The sequence below is a fragment of the Remersonia thermophila genome, chromosome 2, assembly GCF_042764415.1.
Source record: "Remersonia thermophila strain ATCC 22073 chromosome 2, whole genome shotgun sequence".
NCBI classification, from domain to species: Eukaryota; Fungi; Ascomycota; class Sordariomycetes; order Sordariales; family Chaetomiaceae; genus Remersonia; species Remersonia thermophila.
In genome coordinates this window covers 787,069-805,598 of record NC_092218.1, presented here as the reverse complement: position 1 = coordinate 805,598, position 18,530 = coordinate 787,069, and the positions used below count along the sequence as shown (strand labels likewise).

Here is an 18,530-nt window from a genome sequence, read left to right as displayed (position 1 = left end):
TTTTCTTTGCCTCGAGACCAGGTACTTTCCACGGTACCGCACGCTACGCTACGGGGATGGCGGCGGCGGTTGGTGTCCAGGGCCACCGGCCGGGCCTCGATGGACGCTGAGCTTTGGTGGTGATGCGTGACCCAACCCGCTCTCGCCGTTGCACGCCGGCGTCCTCAGAGCCGAGTTTGCTTGCCGGAGGATACTTGGCAGACGTCGCCGGCTCCAGGAATCTTTGCATATGTTTTCCATGACGAGGGTAGCATCCACATTCAAGGCGACCGGAGCCCAGCTCTCTCCGCCGCCATGGCCCAACCCAAGCGTCTCGGCGCGGCTGTTTGGGCTTCGCTCGTCTCTTGCGAAGAAGAGACCCATTCATTTCTACGTCACGGGTAGTTCCATCCTTGAATGATGGCATGGCACGTCAACAGCGAGGATGGTTCTCGTGGTCGTTGCCGCATTGGTCATGGCGTTTCACGACCATACGCAGTACACAGTAATTAACCACATGATACCATCCAGATTCAGAAGGAAGTTGAAGAACCCCCCGCAAGGCGCGGGTGGCTTGTGGCGTACGGTTGGCTATGGTTGGGAGCTTGGGGCTGGCTGGTCTGTGGCTGATGCCCGGGCTGGGGGGTGTGGGGCATTTCCCGGGTGACTGACGTCCACGTGTGTCGTGTGTCGATGCCGATCCGATATTTCCACTGTGTGAGCCGTCGTTTTTGGAACATCTGTCATGAAAAGGTGGCCGAGATGCTTATACAGGTACGTAGTACTGCGTAGAATACAGAGCCGAACCGAGAAGTGAAATGCAGCCTCTGCAAAGCTCTGCGGTCAAGTCCGTACGTGTAGTTGTTTGCCTCGATTCCCTCCCACCCATCCGTCAAGTTCCCCCTTGTTTTCAACTTGGTAAACTCTCCTGAAAAGGTGGATAACAGGACTTTCTAGAAAATGCCAAGCCTGAAGCTCCAGGTGGATCATCGTGATCGGCTCATGGGCCGAATCGGGCTTTTCGAGTGATCATTCCTTTTCATGGCGCCTTGTCATGATGCTCTGCAGGTACCTTTTCTTTCTGTACACAGTAAGGTAACCAAGTCCCAAGCCACCATAGTCTATTCCAACCAGAGCACATACACGGGCATATTCCTATCCAACACGGCGTGTCTGTGAGCCATGGCGAGGAGAGAGATGAAGAGATGAAGCCGTCATGTCACAGCCGACCAAACAAACCAGTCCTGAGCTGGGATTCCCCGTCCGTTTCGAGTTCTCCACACGTTTCAGTCCGGGAATGGTCTGAATATCGAAAGCATGCAGATCCGAGTCGCAACGTCGACATCGCTGCAACTCTGTCCGCGAACTCATCCCATCTGGCTGTCTGTCATCTTCTTTTTTTTTCGCTACGCTCGTTGAACCCCTCAAACTCTCCTTTTCTGTATTGTGCTGGACGCGGTACAGAAACGGGATACTTGGTCTCTCTCCCCCCCTTTTTTTTTTTGGCGCCAAAGCCCACGGTGCGCGCGGTTCGCTGAACCCCCATCATCGCGCGACCCCCCCTTTCTTGGACCGAACATCATGGCATCCGCCGTCGATCCCAGCACCCGCAAGAGGGTGCTGAGGGTCATTTTCGTGTCTCTGCTGCTCGATCTCGTACGTGATGCTCTTGAGAAACCTCTCCGCCGGCCCCGCGCTCCCCTTGCCTGACCGCGCTTCACAGATCTCCTTCACCTTCATCCTCCCCCTCTTCCCCAAGCTCCTCGAGTTCTACCGCAACGCCGAGGTTCCCGAGGACGGCAGCGAACCGGCGACCAAGACGTTGCTGTCGAGCGTGCTCGGATATCTCAACGCCTACAAGGCCGCCTTTGCGCGCCCCATCGACTCGCGATATGACATCGTCTTGCTCGGCGGCGCGCTGGGGAGCCTGTTCTCGTGAGTGGCTTTCTCGCACCGCACCTCGGTGCCATCGGAACAAGGCCTAACCCCTCTCTGCTTCCCGCCACCAGGCTCCTCCAGGCCGTCGCCTCCCCCATCATCGGCCGCCTCTCCGACAAGCACGGCCGGCGCGCCGCCCTGCTGGCCAGCATGGCGGGCAACATCCTCTCGGTCCTGCTGTGGGTCGTGGCCGTCGACTTCCGCACGTTCCTCGCCTCGCGCGTCGTCGGCGGCCTGTCCGAGGGCAACGTGCAGCTCGCGACCGCCATCGCCACCGACATCTCGGACGCCGCCTCGCGCGGCTCGACCATGGCCCTGATCGGCGCCTGCTTCTCGATCGCCTTCACCTTCGGCCCGGCCCTCGGCGCCTGGCTCAGCTCCATCGCCACCGTCGCCGCCAACCCCTTCGCCACGGCCGCCGGCGTCTCGCTGGCCCTCATCGTCACCGAGACGATCTACCTCTACTTCTGCCTGCCCGAGACCCTCCCGTCGCTGACGGGCGCCGAGACCCAGGCCGGGACCCAGACCGAGACCAAGACCGAGGCCGACGCCGAGACCGACGCCGACAAGGCCGCCGCCGCGGCGGTCGGGCGCACCAACTCGCACGCCCTCCTCAACGCCACCCACTTCCTCTTCCTCCTCTTCTTCTCGGGCATGGAGTTCTCCCTGCCCTTCATGACGTGGGACCTCTTCCGCTACGCGGCGTCCCACAACGGCCGGCTGCTGGGCTACGTCGGGCTCGTCGCGTCGGCGCTGCAGGGCGGCGTCACGCGCCGCCTGCCCCCGCTGCTCGGCGTGCGCCTCGGCGTCGGCGCCTGCCTCGTCGCCTTTGCCCTCCTCGCCCGCGTCCGCACCGTCGGCGGGCTCTACCTGGCCGCCACCTGCCTCGCGGCCACCAGCGCGACCGTCGTCACGGGCCTCAACGCGCTGAGCAGCTTCGAGGCGGCCGACGGCGAGAGGGGCGGCAAGCTCGGCGTGCTGCGGAGCTGGGGCCAGCTGGGGCGCGGGCTGGGCCCGGTGCTCTTCACCAGCGTGTACTGGTGGGCGGGCCGCGAGACGGCCTACGTCATGGGCGCGGTCGGCATGGCGGGCGTGGCCGCCATGGTCATGGCGGGGTTGAAGACGCCCCCCGGGTCGGTCAAGGCGAACAAGAGCGCCAAGGGGGGAGACAAGAAGGTGCTGTAGATGTCGAGATGCCGAGATGTCGAGACGTCTAGATGATGTGTACGCCTATGCGTGTGGGTGAGCTTTGCGTCTCGTGTAAGAGGGGTCGCTTGTGGATATGGGACGTCAGAGGTGGACTGCTTGGGTTGAATACGTGGCATGTCACCTAGAGCGGGGGGAGGGCGTCTCTCTCTTTCTAGACACCTAGTGCATTTCCTTTTTTTTTTTTTTTTTCTTTTTCTTTTCCTGCCGCGGTCGGCATTTCTGAGTACCTAGCAGGCATAGAAGGAGATGTGGCCAGCTGTCGTCTCGTCGTACACTTCCTGGAGCGTTTGGTTGATGGGGAACGGGAACCGGAACTTCAAAGATGGACCAACGCAGCAAAAAACCAGCACGGCAACCCGGACTACGAACGATCCAATGTTCAAGCATCTCCGTTGGAAACATTAGCCGTAGAAAGCTCCCTGCTGTGGTCCCACCTCCCCCCTCCCCCCTTTCAAAGCGCCACATCTTGAAACGATGACCCATCCCCGCTTGGTGACTTGGACCCCTTGTCATCGCTACCTGCCGACCTCTCACCCTCTGCCTCTGACTCGTCCTTCTCTTCCTCATTTTCGTCGTCGTCGTCGTCCTCAACCGTCGGTTTTGGTCGGCTCGGGAGCGTCTTCTGATCGTTCTCCTCCGCCGGCGGTTTTTGCTCGGCGTCGCCGCCTATCCTCGCCTTCGGCTCCCCCTGCGACTTTTCGCTGTCGCCCGAAGTGGACTCCTTGGGCTTTTCTTCTTTCTGGTCCGCCCCGCTCGTTGCCGGTGGCACGCCGGCCCTGCTGGCGTCAGGCGGCGGCGGTGGTACGTCCTTGGGCGGCACATCCTTCTGCGGCGGCGGGGGAGACGCAGCGGGCGCTGATGCCGGTGCCGGGGCCGGTGCTGGGGCTGGTGCCGGGGCTGGAACGGCGGGGGTCCTGTCCTCGTAAGGGACGCCGATGCGGGCGGCGTCCAGGTAAAACTTGGTCACGCCCAGGATGCGGCCGCTGCGCTCGCAGGCCTCGACCCACTCTGGGCGGACGACGGGGATGTTGAGCTCGTTGGCGCGCTCCCACTGGACGCCGCGGCCCTCGGTGGTGACGAAGTGGGTGGTGTCGATGCGGACGCCGTCGACAATCTTTGCGCCGATGCGCTCGACGGCGGCGCACAGGCTCTCGCGCACGGCGGCCGGCATGATGCCCGTCGTGATGGTGATGCCGCTCAGGTCCGTCATCTTGTGGGTGCGCACCGTGACGCGGGGGCTCGCGTAGGTGCCGGCCGTGGTGCGGAGGACGAGGTGGAACGTGTACTCGGTGTCGACGGCCAGGCCGCTGATCTTGGTGGTGTGCATGGACAGCGGCTTGGGGATGTTGCCGGCCTTTTGGCCGTTGCGGTAGAGGGCCAGGCTGATGAGGTCGGCGGTGGCGAGCTGGATGGGGTCCCACTCGAGCACGACGCTCGTCTGGGTCGCGTTGCGGCAGCGGAGGACGGGCGGCGCGGGCTCGGCCGTGCCAAAGGCGGCGAGGATCTGGTCCTGCAGATCCCGGAAGGCGCGCTCGGCGGCTGCCTCGGACTTCTTGTTGCGCGAGACATCAATGTCGACGATGGATCCGGACGTGATATCGGGCGGCAGGAGGATGGAGGGGAACTCGATCTGCAAGGAGCGTGGCCGAATCAGTCAGGTGCTCGATCGATCCTGGCCAGCGTGGCCGATGCAATGGAGCGCGCGGCGTACCAGGCGCTTGTCAGGCGTCAGGAGCACCGTGACGCCGGCGTCGACCTTGCCGACGGTGAGGGAGACCAGCATGGTGCAGAGCCGTTGTCGTTGGCTTCGGGTTCGACGGCTTGCGGCGGATCGGGTCGAACGGTGTTGAAGGGGTGCTGTGATTCTGCGGCGGCAAAATGGTGCCTTCTTGTCGTGTCGTGAGAAGCCAAGGGTCGAGGCCTAGACAGCTGTAGCTATGTACACAGTAGGTCTACGGAGCTTGCTCGTGCTCGTTGGTGTGTTGGTGTTTTGATGGACAAAGCGGAGGATGGGGATGCCCGGAGATGGACTGGCCCAATGTCCAATGTCCAAGCCAAGGGAAACCTGGCCCATGAGTGGATCCGTGGTGAATTGGTTGCAGCTCCTGCCCTGCCCTGCGCTTGTCTTTCCTTGCCGTGCCCTTGCCTGCCTTGCAGCTGCGAACTGCAAACTGCAAACTGCACCTTCCCTTCCCCCAGTTCCCAGTTCCTCTTAGCTCCCTCCCAGCTCCCCAGCCTCCCACGCTCCTTCCCGGTGGGATGCGGTGGGGGGGGGGGGGGGGGCCTGTTTTGATCCAGCCTTGGCATTTGGCATTTGACCCGCTGCTGTAACTTTCCGTACTGTACACAGAAGGTCCAGTAGGTAGGTACGGAGTCCCTACGCAGTAGTCACCTATTCACTACTACCACAGTAGGTGCCCATTCCAAGCCCCGTCCCGTCTTTTTGTGTCAGTGATCAGGTACCCGCTGTCTAAGTGAGTGGAGGGGCCAACCCATGCTCCACGCTCCACACGAACCGGATGACCCGAACCCCACCATCGGAGGGGGAGGCCCGGGTCATGCTCACCTCAAAGCCGAGGACATCATGTTGTCAAGCCACGTTGAATGTCTCATCTCATAGATTCATTCTTCCTATTTCAATCCTACTGAATTCATTCTCGGGCTCCTGGCTGCCAGAGCGAAAGAAATCCTATCAAACAGCCTCGTCACCATGTTGTCTCAGATCGAATCCGAGACCCCGCCACCAAACCTCGCCGCCCTGGCAGAGGATCATTACTTCTCCGCGAACCCGCCTCCCAAGGACCTTGAGAAGCATACGGCCCTCGCTCGTGAATTCATCAACTACCATTCCGCTGCGGGAAGGCGGTTAGTCTTGGTCACCTCCGGAGGAACGACCGTGCCGCTGGGTAGGCTGCTCCATGTTGTTCTTTGCTTGCTTGCTTGCTTTTCAGGCTGGCTGGCTGGCTCGTCCGCATGCTATTACTGCGCAATTCTAACAAGGGAGCCCCGTCTAGAGAAGAACACCGTCCGCTTCATCGATAACTTCTCTGCCGGAACTCGCGGAGCTGTAGGCCGTCCTCCCCGAGGGCTTCTCGTGGCAAAGCAGACGAGACGAGGCACGCCTGGCTAACGTGACGTTCTTCAAGACCAGCGCTGAGTACTTCCTAGAGGCCGGCTATGCCGTCCTCTTCCTGTATGCGGTCCCCCGTCATCTCCCCACGGTTTCATGCCCAGCAGAAGCTTACGTCCTCCAGCCACCGGCAATTCTCGCTGCTCCCCTTCTCCCGCCACTACAGCCACGCCACCGACTGCTTCCTCGACTTCCTCCGGGAAGGGCCCAACGGCAGCGTGGTGGCCCGGGACGAGGATGCCGCCAAGATGCTGCACGTCCTGCGCAAGTACCGGGACGCGCGGGACCGCAACATGCTCCTCCTGCTGCCGTTCGTGAACATCTCCGACTACCTGCACGAGCTGCGCAGCGTCGCCCAGCTGATGCAGCCGCTGGGGCCGCGCGGGCTGCTGTACCTGGCCGCGGCCGTGAGCGACTTCTTCGTGCCGGTAAGAACAGCTTGGCCCTCTTGGAGAAGGAGGCCCCGTCCATGACCGTCCCCATGCTCACCGAGACGCACAGCCGGACCGCATGTCGGAGCACAAGATCCAGAGCACCGACGCGGCAGATGCCTTCAAGAAGGGGTCGAGCTCCGCCACGCCGCAGCCGCCGGCCGTGGAAGACGAAGAAACCTTTGACAACTTTGACTCCTCCCCCAAGGTGCCCCGGAGCAAGCGGCTCGTCATCGACCTCGACCCGGTGCCCAAGTTCCTCAAGAACCTCGTTGAGGGCTGGTCCCCGCAGGGCATGATTGTGTCGTTCAAGCTCGAGACGGACCCCGCCATCCTCGTGCACAAGGCCAAGTACTCGCTTGACCGCTACCAGCATCATCTCGTCATTGGCAACCTCCTGTGAGTTTGGATGCGCAAATTCTCCCTCCCCCCCCCCCCCCCCCAACATGAGCGTCCTCGTCTGGACTAACAAAACGTCTCTCAAAGCGCCACGAGGAAGTGGGAAGTCGTATGTGTTTCCCCACCCTTTACCGATCCATCACCTTCCCGTTGTGTCCTGTCGATCTCTAACGTGTCTCTAGGTCTTTGTATCTCCTGGGAACCCCGACCGCTGGATCCGCGTGCCGTTCCGGAAGGCAGGCGCCGAGGGCGACGGGAAGGCGGTCGAGGTCGAAAAGGACGAGCCCCTCGACCCCAAGAGCTTGCCCGAGGGCGAGCCGGAGGTGGAGATTGAGAGCCTCATCATCCCTGCTGTTCAGGATCTCCATTCCAAATACATCCAGACGGTGGAGGCACGGAACCGGTCGTGAGGGGATGGACGGACGAGGAGGCGCAGGCGGGGGCTTGGTTCAGCATAGAAAAAGATCTTCTTTTCCTCTTTTCCTTTTGGGACAGCGGCGTATTCCATGCAGGTAGTGGTTTGTGCTGTATGAATGGGCGCATGCGTCCCCATTTGTCCGTGGCTCGGTTTCCCAGCTCATGTTAGGGGGGGCGAGGGGCGAGCCGCTGGGAAGGTGCCAGCTGTGCTCATCGACCAGAGGTAGCATGATCCGCGCATGCTGAGCAGCGTGGCTCACGGAGGGCTGTTTTTCCCGGGCGAACGCCCTTTGCTTCCTTGGTGCGGAGGTCTCCTCAACCCCGGTGGCGGCGCTCTGTTGTTGCCGGGAGACGAAGCCGCTCGGCTCCCCGCCGCAGGGCGAGGGGGTCGCGGCGGGACGGCAAGCTGCCGCATGGCGTTGCCCACAAGCTTGGACATGTACTGGACAAGGTCCTGAAAGTCAACCTTGAGCGCCTCCTTGGGCTTCAGGATCAGCACGCGCAGGGTCCCGTGCAGCGGCACCTTGGTGCCGTCCTTGGCGTTGCCGAGCTTGTCGTAGCCGGCGGCGTCGAGGGCGCAGAAGAGGGCGGCGCGCGCCCGCCGCTCGCTCGCGTGCCGCACCACCACCTTGTGCTCCTCGGCCGACGTCTTGCCCTGCACGTAGGTCCACAGGTGCGGGTTCTCGCGCTTCTTGGTCTCGTAAAAGTCGAGGATCTTGTCGGTTAGCGGGTCCTCGCGCTGGTCCAGGTACTTGAGGTCGTAAAAGTTGAGCACGTGCTGCGGCGCGGCGAAGACGCGCAGCGGGAACTTTTGGTAGTTGTGGCCGGCCAGGATCTTTTCCACCCCGGGCAGCGCGATGGCATGCCTGAAGAGGAACTGCTTGACGCGCCGGCTGGGGTGGATTTGGATGTTGGGGTTGGCGTTGGCCGGCGGGGAGGTCGGGATGGCTGGCGGGAGGTTGAGCTTGGCTACGGCTTCGGTTGCTGGCGGCGGTGGTCGGTTGGACCGGCGTGCCCCGGCGGCCGGTGCGGCGGCCATGAGGCGCCGGAAAGACCTTTGGAACATGACGGTCGTTGTTGTTGTTGTCGTCGTCGTCGTCGTCGTCACAGGCTGCGTTGAGGTGCGCACACGGGACGGGAATCGGGACTCGGGACTCGGGGCTTGGGACGGGAGCGGCCTTGGATGGTTCGAGTTCCCCTAGGCAGGTCCGCTCTCCATGGCTCAACAAGGTACGATTCCCCAGGTGGTAATAGCTTGGAGCGCACCTGTTTCTACTCTGGTTTCTGGTGTGTGTAAACACTCTTGCGTTATCGATAGGATCCCAGTGAACAAGCCTTCGACGTCCCCCTGTTATCGATATGGAGCTCCGAGGTACAGGTAACAAAGCGATGGTAATTACGGTCAACGTGGTGTACTAGTACAGTACGTCTATTATTTGGTCTCTCTGCCTGGCACCTCGATGAAAAAGCACCGGACGTCTCTTTCAGCAGCCTGAAGCGGAAGCACAGACCATCCCCTCCGGGTAAGTTAACTATAGTATACGCAGTAACTATAGCAGTTAGCAGTCAGTTAGTTGGTGACTGACTGTCTCAAGCCGCGAAACAGCGCGAGGCGCCAGCACCCAGCAGAACCCGGCCCCGCCACGCCACGGGGCCCCACCCCAAAATGGAAAGGCTCAGGCTCGAAAAAAAGGCCGAGTCACAAAGGGCGAAGCTCGCCTGAACCAACAACCCTTGCCGCGCGCCCCACGAAAGTCCTTAAAACCTACCCCACTGAAAGTTGCCCCTCTTGCGCCCGGTTTCTCGCTTTGTTTCGACAACAAATCAGGAGACGTCGTCCCTCGAGCATCACCAGCCCGGCCTACGACACCTCTCGGCCACGACCTCTCGGCCCATCCGCCCCTCCCCTCCCTCCGCCTCGTCCATCACCAACCGCAACCTCCGCGAGATCGGCCCTCGCCAGACGCCGTCAAGATGCCCAAGAACAAGGGAAAGGGTGGCAAGAACCGCCGCAGGGGCAAGAACGAGAACGAGTGCGTCGCACCGCCTTTGCCCCCCTCCTCATGCGTCGTCATCCCCCGCGTCGGGTCCGCATGCGCTTGTCGAGCCTCCCGATCGCTGACCACGGAGCCAACAGCAATGAGAAGCGCGAGCTCACCTTCAAGGAGGAGGGCCAGGAGTACGCCCAGGTGCTCAAGATGCTCGGCAACGGCCGCCTCGAGGCCTACTGCTTCGACGGCACCAAGCGTCTCGGCCTGATCCGCGGCAAGCTCCGGAAAAAGATTTGGATCAACAACGGCGACATCATCCTGGTCTCGCTGCGCGACTACCAGGACAACAAGGCCGACGTGATCCTCAAGTACTCGGCCGACGAGGCCCGTTCCTTGTGCGTTTTGCCTCTCTGCAGCCCACCTAGCCGCCATGCCCCTTTGCTAATCATCATGCCTTGCCAACAGGAAAGCCTACGGCGAGCTTCCCGACAACGCCAAGATCAACGAGACGGACACCTTTGGCGGCGACAACGACGGCGACTACGGCTTCGAGTTCGACGAGGACCGCGACGAGAGCGACTCGGACGACGAGGGCGGCCCCTCCACCGGCAAGGAGATCTCCATCGACGACATTTAAACCTTGTCACAAAAGAAACAAGGGTCCAGACAAAAAAAGGGACCGGACGGACCCGGCCGGCGTTGCGCGTGCGTGCGTGCGCTCGCGCGTGTGTGCGTGCGCGCCCGCTCCCGATGGGCGAAGGGGGGCACCCTTTCCTACCTACCCTGCTGGCCCTTTTCTCCCTCGTTTCCTCCACTCTGCTTCGACCCAACAGAAACAAAAAAAACAAGGGGGCCGCGTCTTTGGGCAAAGGAGAAATGGCTCGTGTCGAGTTGGGGCTGGGGCGAGGGGGGTTGGGATGGCAGGTTGTCAGGGCGTGGAAAGCAAAAAGCTGTCTTCTCTCTCAAACCTCTCATGGTCGCTTTGCGCTTCATGCTTACGCCTGGTGCGGCGTGGCGTGGCGTGGCGCGGCGTGGCGTGGTGCGTGGGGTGTTCAGGAGAGGTTCCCCGACAGTTGGTGCTTTTCTTGCATTCCCTTGCTCTCGGGCGGCGGAGCGGGGGTTGTGAGACGGGCAACGGGCCATGATGGGAGAGACGTTGTGGTTTCCCGGCGCCTGGCTCTTTTCTTTTCTCGTGTTGAGAGCTCTTCGGTTTGGGTTCACGAATCAAAGTCAGTTTGTGCTAGGGCGCTAAGCATGGTCCGTGGTGAATCGCCCTCGATGCTCGTGGCGTTTGTCATTGTTGTCTTTCTTCGTTCCCGTGTTCGCTCGCTCGCTCGTGGGATGCCCTGAGGCTCCATGACACGTTTGCTCCCCCCCTTCGTCCTCCACGTTGGGCAGACTTGTTGCGGGCGCGACATGATCCCCGATTCACCAAAAACCTTGGCCATCCAACTCTAGCGGCATTCTTTTGTATTTCTCTAGAAGCAACGGAACGTAATGGAATGGTAAACGCTCAACCGTCCTACTACTACTACACACACGCACACACGCACGCACGCACGCACGCACACGCACCCTCCTACTCCCCGAGTCCATCACCACGGCGAGGGCCTCCTGTCTAACCGTACACCTTCCTTGACTTCATGCACCAGCACACCTTGTATCAAAGGGTTCTTTTTCCCCGGGTACCTTGACGGAAACGACGGATCCAGAACGGCAGCCCTGCCCGCTTCCGCAACGGCCGTGACCTCTCCCGGCATCTCACCGCCAGACCATCACCAATCGTCATCGTCAGCCTCGTCATCTAGAGATCCCTCCCGTTAGCACCTTTTTCACACACACACACACACACACACACACACACACACACACACACACAAAAGGGGCAAAAAGGAAAAAAAGAAAAAAGAAAAGAAACAAAGGGGGACGAGACGTACCGCTTCGGCTAACCTTCTCCTTCCTCTTCTGCAACGCCGCGGCCAGCGCGTCCGCCATGCCTCCCGGGCCCGCGCCCGCCGTCTTGACGCCCGGCGGCGGCAGCCCGCTCCCGTGGGGCCCGCTGTCCCCCGCGCCGGACCCTCCGACCATGGCGGCGCTGCGATCGCGGATCTGGCTCCGGTCCACCTTGCGCAGCGCCTTGATGCCGCCCGCGCCGCGGATGCCTTCGAGCATGGCGGTGTGGGCGCCTCCGCCGCTCGAGGGCGGAGCGGCCGGGGCGCTGGAGGAGTAGCCCGAGTCGCGGTTGGGCGGCGGCGGCGGCGGCGGCGGCGGGGGAGGCGGCGGCGCGGGCATGCCGGGGATGCCGTCGGGGCCCGGAGGAGGAGGTGGTGGTGGAGGCGGAGGAGGCGCGCCTGCAGAAGGGACCGGAGGCGGGGGAGGCGGATGGGAAGCCGGCAGCGGAGGCGGAGCAGGGCCCCTTGTTGGCAGCGCTGGGGCGGGCCGGGAACTTGACGGCGGAAGGGGGGGAGGCGGCGGCGGCGGCGGCGGAGCGCTCGAAGCCGGGGCCTTGGGAGGCAGCGGAGGCGGAACGGGGGCTGCGGCCGGCTCGCGAGGAGGAGGAGGAGGAGGAGGAGGAGCAGCCGCGGAGCGGCTGGGCGGCGGGGGAGGTACCGCTCGCTGCCCTGTAAACGGCGGGGGCACGCCGAACCGAGCCGGCGGCTCCGGGCTGTCGTTGGGGATCTTGGGGGGTCGAGGCGGCGGAGGAGGCGCCGGGGCGGGAGGAGCCGGCACGGAACGGGGGGAATCCGAGCGCGCGAACTTGCCGGCGTCGGCGAGCGGTGGCGGAACGGCGAATCGGGTTCGAGACGGCGGCGGAGAATCCTTGTCGGCATGGCTCGGCGGCTCGGCTTTTGCGGAGCGTCGTGGCGCCGGAGGCGGCGGAGGCGCCGGGCCTCTCCTCGGAGGCGGAGGTGCCGGGGGTGCCGGAGGCGCCGCGGCCGAGTCGGAAACGGAGCGGTGCGCCGCGGCCGGGGGCGGAGGAGGCGGGGCTCGATGCCCGGGCCCTGCGGGAGCCGGTGGCGGCGGCGGCGGCGGCGGCGGCACGGGAGCCGACGCGGGAAGCTCGGCCGGGGCCGGGGCTGCTTGCGTGGCGCCCTGCTCCTTCAGGAACTCGATGATGAAATCCTGGTTCTCGCGGATAAAGTCGTCGGTCAGGCCTTTGGACTTGAGGTCCTCGCCAAAGTTCTGCCTCCAGCGCGGGTCAAACGCGTCGAGCTTGTCGAACCCCGAGGAAGAGGCCGGGCGCGCGTGGTGGCCGTTGAGGCTCCCGGGGCGGTGGTCTCGCACCGACAGAGTAGAGGTGCGCGGGGACTCGGGAGGGGTCGGGCTCGAGGCGTGCCGGTGCCCGCCAAAGAGGCCTCCCAGGAAGCCGTGGTGATGCTTGGAGTGGCCGGCCGGGGCGGACCCCCCGAACGGCGTCTTGAGGGTCGCCTTGCTCGCGTTCTTTTCGCGGTCGTTCATCTTTTTGAGGAACTGCTTGGCCTCCTTCTCGTCGACAAAGGAGAGGCCGGCCAGGCACTCCTCGAGCTCGAAGCTGTGGAAAAACACGCGGTCCTGGTTGTAGCTCCAGTTCTCAAAAATCTCCTGGTCCCAGATGACGCCTCGGTTTCCGGGCTGGCGGCGCGTTAGCAATCACCAACGGAGGGGCATGGCAGGTTGCTCGCGGGTTCCGGGGAGCGCCGGGAGCGCCGGAGGGGCAAGGCGCACCGAGATGTCGACCATCTTGAGCCAAAAGGTGTTGCCGACCAGGTCGTTGGCCAGGACGATGGCGCCCTGCAGGCCCGTGTAGGTCCATCGGGAGCGGTCGGGGTAGGCGACGTAGAGCCGGGCGACGGCGACGGCGTGGATCTTGTTGGTTTGCTTGGGGACGTGGCGCTTGACGGTCTCGCGGTCGTCGTCGCTCAGGATGGACGGCATGGCGAAAGGGGGGCGGGTTGGGCGGCGGCGGCGGCCACCCAGAGATGCCGAGACGGCAGAGGCAAGGGAGCGACGACGTCAATGGTGAGAGATGGATCCCGGGGCCCCGGGTGACCCGTAGTGAGGTGTACGGTCGGGGATGGTCGGTCGCGGAGGGAGATGCGCGCGATGCAGACGGTGCAGAGGGTGCAATAGGGTGCAGCTTGGGGTACAGGTCGTGGCGTTGGCCTGTTTCGTCAATGGAATAACTAACTCCCTGGGGTTCAGGTAATAACTATCAAGCAGCGTACGTGAGTGCGTGCGTCAGCGGCAGCGGGAAAGTTGGTGACGAGGGAGGGGGGGGACCGGGGACGGGGGGGGGGGGGGCGGAGCGGCGCTAAATCTTGGCCGGGATGGCGCATCCACAGGGTCGGGCGGAGCCACTGAAGCTCAGGGGACGGGGCCTGCGAACCTGGAAGGGGGGGAATGTCGCTTCTGTCAACCTGGAATAGATAACTAATATGAGGTGTTATATAACGAACAGGATCTCGAGACGTCAGTCCCGAGTCACCTCATCCCCATCGGCTGACCTAAACTTGGGCGAACGATGATAAAGGATTTGCTCAGAAGGCTTCCGTCCTCCGAGCCTGCTGCTGGAAAGGGTTTTTTTTTTTTGTTGTTTTTTTGTTTCTTTTCTTCCAGTGTTCTAACAATGCATGGTAGGTTCGAGCTTGGGGGAAAGAGGGAGAAGTTCGCTTCAGGTACCTTAGTCATTGAGAGCATGGGACCGCTGTTCCCCACAGGCCCTCCACGGGCCAAAGTTACGGGGCTCATCATGTCATTACGGTAACAAATGGACACTGGGTATCTAGGTACCTACTGCTCGTACCTTCGCTGGAACTTGAAGGCATCATCACCATCAGATTCACCTCGCACGAAACCTGCACCTCATATCAACACATCCTACGTTACTAGCGCCTCTGCGATTCCAGGTTCTCGGCCAAAAAAAAGTTTCGGTAAGGTATTCTTCATGAGCTAGCCTGCGTACGGTACCTTGGTTGGCGTTCAACAAGAGGTACACTACTCCTTGTTCAGCTCCTTCGCCTTGGCCCTCCGCTCTTCCTTGGTCCCCTCCTGCTGCACATTAAAGTCCTTGGGGATCGGCGGCCCCGGATGGGCCGAGTGGGCGTTCAACGCCGTCTTGAGGCTGTCGGCCGCCTTGCTCAGAGGGTTACCCTCGTTCTGTCCCGTCGCAAGAAGGATGCTGGCGTCAGACCTCTGGAGTGCCGCTGGGTTGCTTACATAGTGACAAAAGGAGTCGCCCACACTCACCGACTTGGGGTCGTGCTGCTGCTGCTCATGCTGCGACGACGACGACGATGTCTTGGACGGGTCCATGGTGGCCGATGAAAACAAGAGAAGGGTTGCGCTTGGGTGTGGTGATGGGGGTACGTGAGCCGTGTAAGTGGTGGGATCCAGACGGGGGCGTGGACAAGTCGCCCTCAAGACAGCTCTGACGGTGGAAACCAAGGTGAAAACGGCGGAATTTGGGATCCAGAATCGGAAAAGAACAAGAACTATGAAAGAACTATGAAAGGGTTGGATTTCTTTGCTGCATAGAACCTTTTTAATAGCCCTCACGTTTGGTCGTTGGGCGCATGGCGGGCACCCAAGGTGGCCAAGAATCATGGGCTCGAACCGTGACGCGATGACGTCGTCCCCCCCCGTGCCCGTCCCACCGTGGCATCGTCCGTCCGAGCCGGGCCCTGTCGCCTCCATTCGGTGTCACGATGCTTGGCGCCGCCCATTCTTTGCCCGGAACGTGGCGGAGCGCCGCGTAATCCGTACGGAGTACCACGGAATACGGTATTAACGCCGATCCATGTCCGGTCAAGTAACTACCGGTAGGTAATAGTTACTGCGTAGTGTAGTAGCGTATGTACTACAGCACCCAGCCCCGACGTCTCCTTAGCAGCAGCACTAATACACACACATCACATACACACACACACACACACAGACACACACACACACTCTCTCTCTCTCTCTCTCTCGTCGAATCCAACCATCACAACAGTGGCACAACCAAAACAAAGAAGGGCACTTGGCCGCCAGAGGCGCCGGACGAAGGCTCCGGCAACAAAAAGCCCGAATGTCAGCAGCAGCAGGAGCAGCAGCTGCTGCTGGCACGTCCCAGCCGCCCGTGCAACCGGTCAAGCTCTCGCTGCCGCTGGTACGTTGGGAGTCGGAGAAGGGTGCGCGGTCCTCTGCGGTTGCACGCTCGCTCACCTCCTCCCCTCTTAGGTCTATCAACAGAAGCTCTTCGAGGAGCTCCGCGCCGAAGATGAGCTCGTTGTGCTGGCGCGGGGCCTGGGCCTCATGCGCCTCGTCACCAACCTGCTGCATTCGTACGATGCCGCCGGCGGCAACTTGATCGTCGTCGTGGGCGCCGACGACCGCGAGAACGCCTGGATCGGCGAGGCCCTGGCCGAGCATGCCGCCATCAGCATGACCCCCCGCGCCCGGGGCCTGACCTTGGTCAACACCGAGTCCGCCAGCGTGGGCGCCCGCGAGAAGCTCTACGCCGCCGGAGGCATCTTCAGCATCACCTCGCGCATCCTGGTGGTCGACATGCTGACCGGCATGCTGAACCCCGAGTCCGTCACCGGCATGATCGTGCTCCATGCCGACCGCGTCACGGCCACCTCGCTCGAGGCCTTCATCCTCCGCATCTACCGCCAAAAGAACAAGGCGGGCTTCCTCAAGGCCTTTTCCGACAACCCGGACCCCCTCGCCGCGGGCTTCTCGCCCCTGGCCGCCACCCTGCGGAACCTGTTCCTCCGCAAGGTCTCGCTGTGGCCGCGCTTCCACGTCCACGTCGCCCAGTCGCTCGAGGGCAAGAAGAAGGCCGAGGTCGTCGAGCTCGAGGTCCCCATGACCGAGTCCATGCGCGCCATCCAGAACGCCGTCATGGAGTGCGTCGAGGTCAGCATCCAGGAGCTCAAAAAGGGCAACCCGGGGCTCGACATGGAGGGCTGGAACCTCGACAGCGCCCTGCTCAAGAGCTTCGACGTCATGGTCCGCCGCCAGCTCGAGCCCAACTGGCACCGCGTCAGCTGGAAGACCAAGCAGATCGTCGGCGACCTGACCGTCCTCCGCGGCATGCTGCGCTCGGTGCTGGCCCTCGACGCCGTCTCGTTCCTGCAGCAGCTCGACACCATCCACGCCGCCCACGCCCCGGCCCCGGGGTCCGCCCGGCAGACGCAGTCCCCCTGGCTGTTTCTCGACGCCGCCGAGACCATCTTCTCGGAAGCCAAGCGCCGCGTCTACGCGAGCGCCCAGAGGCCCGGCCCGGACGCGAGCATCGACGCCCTGCGGCCCGTCCTCGAGGAGCAGCCCAAGTGGGCCGTCCTGGCCGACGTGCTCGACGAGATCGACCGGGACCTCTTGCTCGAGCCGCCCGCCCGCGACGACTCCAACGGCACCATCCTCATCATGTGCTCCGACGCGGACACGTGCCGGCAGCTCCGCGACTACCTGCAGACCATGCACGTCAAGCCCAGGGTCGAGAACAAGGTCGAGGAGTTTTACGATCCGGAGCGCGACCGGCCCTCGGCCGCCTTCATGATGCGCCGCAAGCTGCGCAGCTACCTCCGCTGGAAGCGCGAGTTCGCCCAGGTCAGCGCCCAGCTGTTCGCCGAGAACCAGCGGGCCGTCTCCGGGGCCGTCGACCCGCGCCTCGGCCGGCGGGGCCCCCCGCCGAGCAAGCGGCGCCGCGTCCGCGGCGGCGGGGCGGTCGGCGCCGGCGCCGGCCCCGGGCGCCTCGAGAACGGGAGCATCGCCCAGTACTTTGAGAAGCCCGGCGAGGTGGCCGAGCTCATGGCCGAGGTCCAGATCACCGCCGGCGAGGACAAGGAGGAGGAGGAGGGGCTGGAGGCGGTCCGCCAGAGGGACGGCGCCGCGGCCGATCCGCTCGAGGACATGGACGACTACTACCGGCTCTACGACATGCAAGACCTGGTCGTGATCCACCCCTACGAGGGCGACCAGGACGAGCACGTCCTCGAGGAGGTCAGGCCCCGGTACATCATCATGTACGAGCCCGACGCCGCCTTCATCCGCCGCGTCGAGGTGTACCGCTCGTCGCACAACGACCGCAACGTCCGCGTCTACTTTCTGTACTACGGCGGCTCCGTCGAGGAGCAGCGCTACCTCTCGGCCGTGCGCCGCGAAAAGGACGCCTTCACCAAGCTCATCAAGGAGCGCGCCTCCATGGCCCTGACCCTCGCGGCCGACGCCCACGGCGCGGCCGACGACCCGCAGGAGGCCTTCCTGCGCACCCTCAACACGCGCATCGCCGGCGGCGGCCGGCTGGCGGCCCCGGCGGCGACGGCCCAGCCGCCGCGCGTCGTCGTCGACGTCCGCGAGTTCCGCTCCCCCCTGCCCTCCCTCCTGCACGGCCGCGGCCTCGTCGTCGTGCCCTGCATGCTCACCGTCGGCGACTACGTCCTCAGCCCGACCGTGTGCGTCGAGCGCAAGAGCGTCGGCGACCTCATCAGCTCCTTCAAGGACGGCCGGCTGTACGCCCAGTGCGAGGCCATGTTCCAGCACTACCGGCACCCGGCGCTGCTCATCGAGTTTGACCAAAACAAGAGCTTCACGCTCGAGCCGTTCGCCGACCTGTCGGGCAGCGCGGGCAGCGTGAGCGCCGCCCACGCCGGCGCCGCCGACCTGCAGGGCAAGCTCGTGCTGCTGACGCTGGCGTTCCCGAAGCTGAGGATCCTCTGGTCGAGCTCGCCCTACGAGTCGGCCGAGATCTTTGAGCGGCTCAAGAGCCTCGAGGGCGAGCCCGACCCGGTCGCGGCGGCGCGCGCGGGCCTGGACGGGGACGAAGCGGAGGGCGCGCCGAGCCAGAGGCCCGGCGGCGCCGCGCCGCCGGCGTTCAACCCGGTGCCGCAGGACATGCTGGCCAACGTCCCCGGGGTGACGCCCAACAACATGGCGAGCATCGCGCTGGAGGCCGAGAACATCAAGGAGGTGGCCAACATGACGGAGGACGAGCTGGGCCCGCTGGTCGGAAGGGAGGCGGCGAGGAAGATTTGCGGCTTCTTTGCCAAGGATTTGCTGGAGGACGGCTGACGT

The 18,530-nt window shown here is 63.4% G+C and overlaps 8 protein-coding genes across 8 annotated transcripts; 4 read left to right on the top strand and 4 right to left on the bottom strand.

Annotated features, from left to right (window-relative positions):
* Positions 1-1,560: 1,560 nt before the first annotated feature.
* On the top strand, positions 1,561-3,102 carry VTJ83DRAFT_1679 (uncharacterized protein; the record flags this gene model as incomplete). Its single annotated transcript, XM_071007864.1, has 3 exons — positions 1,561-1,635; positions 1,703-1,914; positions 1,989-3,102. The coding sequence occupies 3 exons, from the start codon at positions 1,561-1,563 to the stop codon at positions 3,100-3,102; spliced, it is 1,401 nt and encodes a 466-aa protein (XP_070868219.1).
* A 475-nt stretch (positions 3,103-3,577) lies between these two features.
* VTJ83DRAFT_1678 (uncharacterized protein) lies at positions 3,578-4,909 on the bottom strand (the record flags this gene model as incomplete). The annotated part of the gene is made up of 2 exons (XM_071007863.1): positions 3,578-4,756; positions 4,838-4,909. The coding sequence occupies 2 exons, from the start codon at positions 4,907-4,909 to the stop codon at positions 3,578-3,580; spliced, it is 1,251 nt and encodes a 416-aa protein (XP_070868218.1).
* A 927-nt stretch (positions 4,910-5,836) lies between these two features.
* Positions 5,837-7,496, top strand: VTJ83DRAFT_1677 (uncharacterized protein; the record flags this gene model as incomplete). The annotated part of the gene is made up of 7 exons (XM_071007862.1): positions 5,837-6,032; positions 6,141-6,193; positions 6,273-6,319; positions 6,381-6,684; positions 6,758-7,086; positions 7,174-7,195; positions 7,269-7,496. 7 exons carry the CDS (start codon positions 5,837-5,839, stop codon positions 7,494-7,496), a joined length of 1,179 nt encoding a protein of 392 aa, XP_070868217.1.
* Positions 7,497-7,759: 263 nt separating this feature from the next.
* Positions 7,760-8,569, bottom strand: VTJ83DRAFT_1676 (uncharacterized protein; the record flags this gene model as incomplete). Its single annotated transcript, XM_071007861.1, has 1 exon — positions 7,760-8,569. The coding sequence occupies one exon, from the start codon at positions 8,567-8,569 to the stop codon at positions 7,760-7,762; it is 810 nt and encodes a 269-aa protein (XP_070868216.1).
* A 908-nt stretch (positions 8,570-9,477) lies between these two features.
* On the top strand, positions 9,478-10,131 carry VTJ83DRAFT_1675 (uncharacterized protein; the record flags this gene model as incomplete). Its single annotated transcript, XM_071007860.1, has 3 exons — positions 9,478-9,536; positions 9,641-9,889; positions 9,960-10,131. The coding sequence occupies 3 exons, from the start codon at positions 9,478-9,480 to the stop codon at positions 10,129-10,131; spliced, it is 480 nt and encodes a 159-aa protein (XP_070868215.1).
* Positions 10,132-11,269: 1,138 nt separating this feature from the next.
* VTJ83DRAFT_1674 (uncharacterized protein) lies at positions 11,270-13,409 on the bottom strand (the record flags this gene model as incomplete). Its single annotated transcript, XM_071007859.1, has 3 exons — positions 11,270-11,298; positions 11,432-13,106; positions 13,200-13,409. The coding sequence occupies 3 exons, from the start codon at positions 13,407-13,409 to the stop codon at positions 11,270-11,272; spliced, it is 1,914 nt and encodes a 637-aa protein (XP_070868214.1).
* Positions 13,410-14,468: 1,059 nt separating this feature from the next.
* Positions 14,469-14,786, bottom strand: VTJ83DRAFT_1673 (uncharacterized protein; the record flags this gene model as incomplete). The annotated part of the gene is made up of 2 exons (XM_071007858.1): positions 14,469-14,630; positions 14,721-14,786. 2 exons carry the CDS (start codon positions 14,784-14,786, stop codon positions 14,469-14,471), a joined length of 228 nt encoding a protein of 75 aa, XP_070868213.1.
* A 754-nt stretch (positions 14,787-15,540) lies between these two features.
* On the top strand, positions 15,541-18,527 carry VTJ83DRAFT_1672 (uncharacterized protein; the record flags this gene model as incomplete). Its single annotated transcript, XM_071007857.1, has 2 exons — positions 15,541-15,621; positions 15,693-18,527. 2 exons carry the CDS (start codon positions 15,541-15,543, stop codon positions 18,525-18,527), a joined length of 2,916 nt encoding a protein of 971 aa, XP_070868212.1.
* Positions 18,528-18,530: the final 3 nt, after the last annotated feature.